The sequence below is a fragment of the Orycteropus afer genome, unplaced genomic scaffold, assembly GCF_000298275.1.
Source record: "Orycteropus afer afer isolate SDZICR_OR568_19922 unplaced genomic scaffold, OryAfe1.0 scaffold05066, whole genome shotgun sequence".
In the NCBI taxonomy this organism is placed as follows: Eukaryota; Metazoa; Chordata; class Mammalia; order Tubulidentata; family Orycteropodidae; genus Orycteropus; species Orycteropus afer.
The window spans coordinates 1-1835 of NW_006926653.1; the positions used below are offsets into that span (position 1 = coordinate 1).

The 1835-nt window shown below is 42.5% G+C and overlaps 1 protein-coding gene across 1 annotated transcript in view; it reads right to left on the minus strand.

Moving 5' to 3' along the window:
* Positions 1 to 1023: 1023 nt before the first annotated feature.
* LOC103213528 (olfactory receptor 1J4-like) overlaps positions 1024 to 1835 on the minus strand; it is a gene marked incomplete at its 5' end in the record, with an annotated part of 2190 nt that continues 1378 nt past the window's right edge. Inside the window, one exon of the mRNA XM_007959282.2 lies at positions 1024 to 1835. Within this exon, the coding sequence (XP_007957473.2) occupies positions 1024 to 1835 (812 nt within the window).

The following is a 1835-nucleotide window of genomic DNA, read 5'->3' on the forward strand; positions in this document are numbered from 1 at the left end:
GGATTGCCCAACCTTCCTTCCGAGGAGTGGCTGGTGGGTTTGAACCGCCAGCCGTCTGGTTAGCAGGCAAGTGACTTAGCCACTATGCTACCAGACCTCCTGAATTTAATCTATTCTCTCCAATTTCATTTGACACAAAGAGTTCCTTCCACACTTCCCCTATTCCATATATGATATACTTTGATCTGATAGCACACTATTTTTACTTATTGACTGAACACTAGAATATATGTGAAATAATTTCAGAAATTTTGAACACTCAACACTGTGGATGACAGCCCTATTAACTGCAGTTCAATATCTGTCTGTTTTTTCTACAACCCTATTAAGTGCAGTTCAATATCTGTTTGTTTCTTCTTTATTACGATGGCATGCACTCAAAAAACTATGTTCCAGAATTACTTTGGTTAGTTTTTTTTTCCCTTCAGTCTGAGGATGTTATTTATGTGAGGTATAATTCAATTCATTTGCTTTCTTTTATTCTACTTTGCATCATTGCCCAATCCATTGATTGATTGATTGATTTTAGTAAATAAAAGATAACATGATCACAACTATATACAAAGAGGTATACTCATCTGCCCATCTTTCCATCCCATTCTCACCCACCCCTGCAGACAACCAATCTCATGAGTTTACAATTTATTTGTCCTGTTTTGAGTTTTTGTTTGTTTGTTTTCTCAAACAAACAGACACATGTATATTATCAGCTGGAGCACCCTAGTTCTCTCCTCCAAGAGGTCTCTTATCCTCCTGCAAGCTATCATAGGCTTGTTCACATGGTGGTCTCAAAGTTGCAAAAGCAGCAAGAACAGGGTCTGTTTAGGAGTGGGACAATGTCACCACTGTAACTAGGATATTACCCAAAGCAGACACAAGACCTACCTAGATTCAAGGGATGGGGAAGTAGATGCCACACTTGAAAGGAGAAGATACAATCTTACCACAGTCACTAAGACAACTTTGCAAGGAGACACAACTGGAAGCATCATGAGGAGAACAAAAACCGTGAATGGGTAACTGTCACTTGGCAAAAATAACCACTCTTTTGTAAAGTATCCCCAGAGCCAATTTCATGTCTCTGTTCCTCAGGCTGTAGATGAACGGGTTCAGCATGGGGGTCACCACTGTGTACATAACTGAAGCAATTATGTCCTTTATTTTAGAATTGTTTGATGAAGGAAAGAAGTAAATAATTGCAACAGTGCCATAGTACAGAAACACCACAAAGAGGTGGGAACCACAGGTGGACAAGGCTTTGCAGATCCTCTTGATGGAAGGGGTCTTCAGGATGGTGGCCCCAATGCTCACATAAGAGCCAAAAATAGCACTTAGTGACAGGAGGGCAACCAGTCCCCCCTCAGTGAAGATAACTAGCTCATTGAGGGAGGTGTCTGAACAGGTCAGAGTCAGGAGGGCTGGGAGGTCACAGAAGAAGTTGGGGATAGTGTTGCCAGTACAGAAGGACAAGCGGGACAGGAGAAGGGTATGCAACAGGGCATGGACACAAGAGAAGGACCAGGACCCAGTCACCAATAAGAAACACAGCTCTTCCCTCATGATGGTGGTATAGTGGAGTGGGTGGCAAATGGCCACAAACCTGTCATATGCCATCAATGCAAGAAGGAAATTATCAAGACAAGCAAACAATAGGAAAAAATACATCTGTGAAATGCACCCTACATAAGAGATGGATTTGTCACTAGCCTTCAAGTCCATCAATATCTTTGGGACGGTGACAGATGAGAAAGAGACATCAGAGAAGGCCAAGTGGCTGAGGAAGAAGTACATGGGGGTGTGGAGGCGAGGGTCCAGCCTGATGAGCAGGATGATGA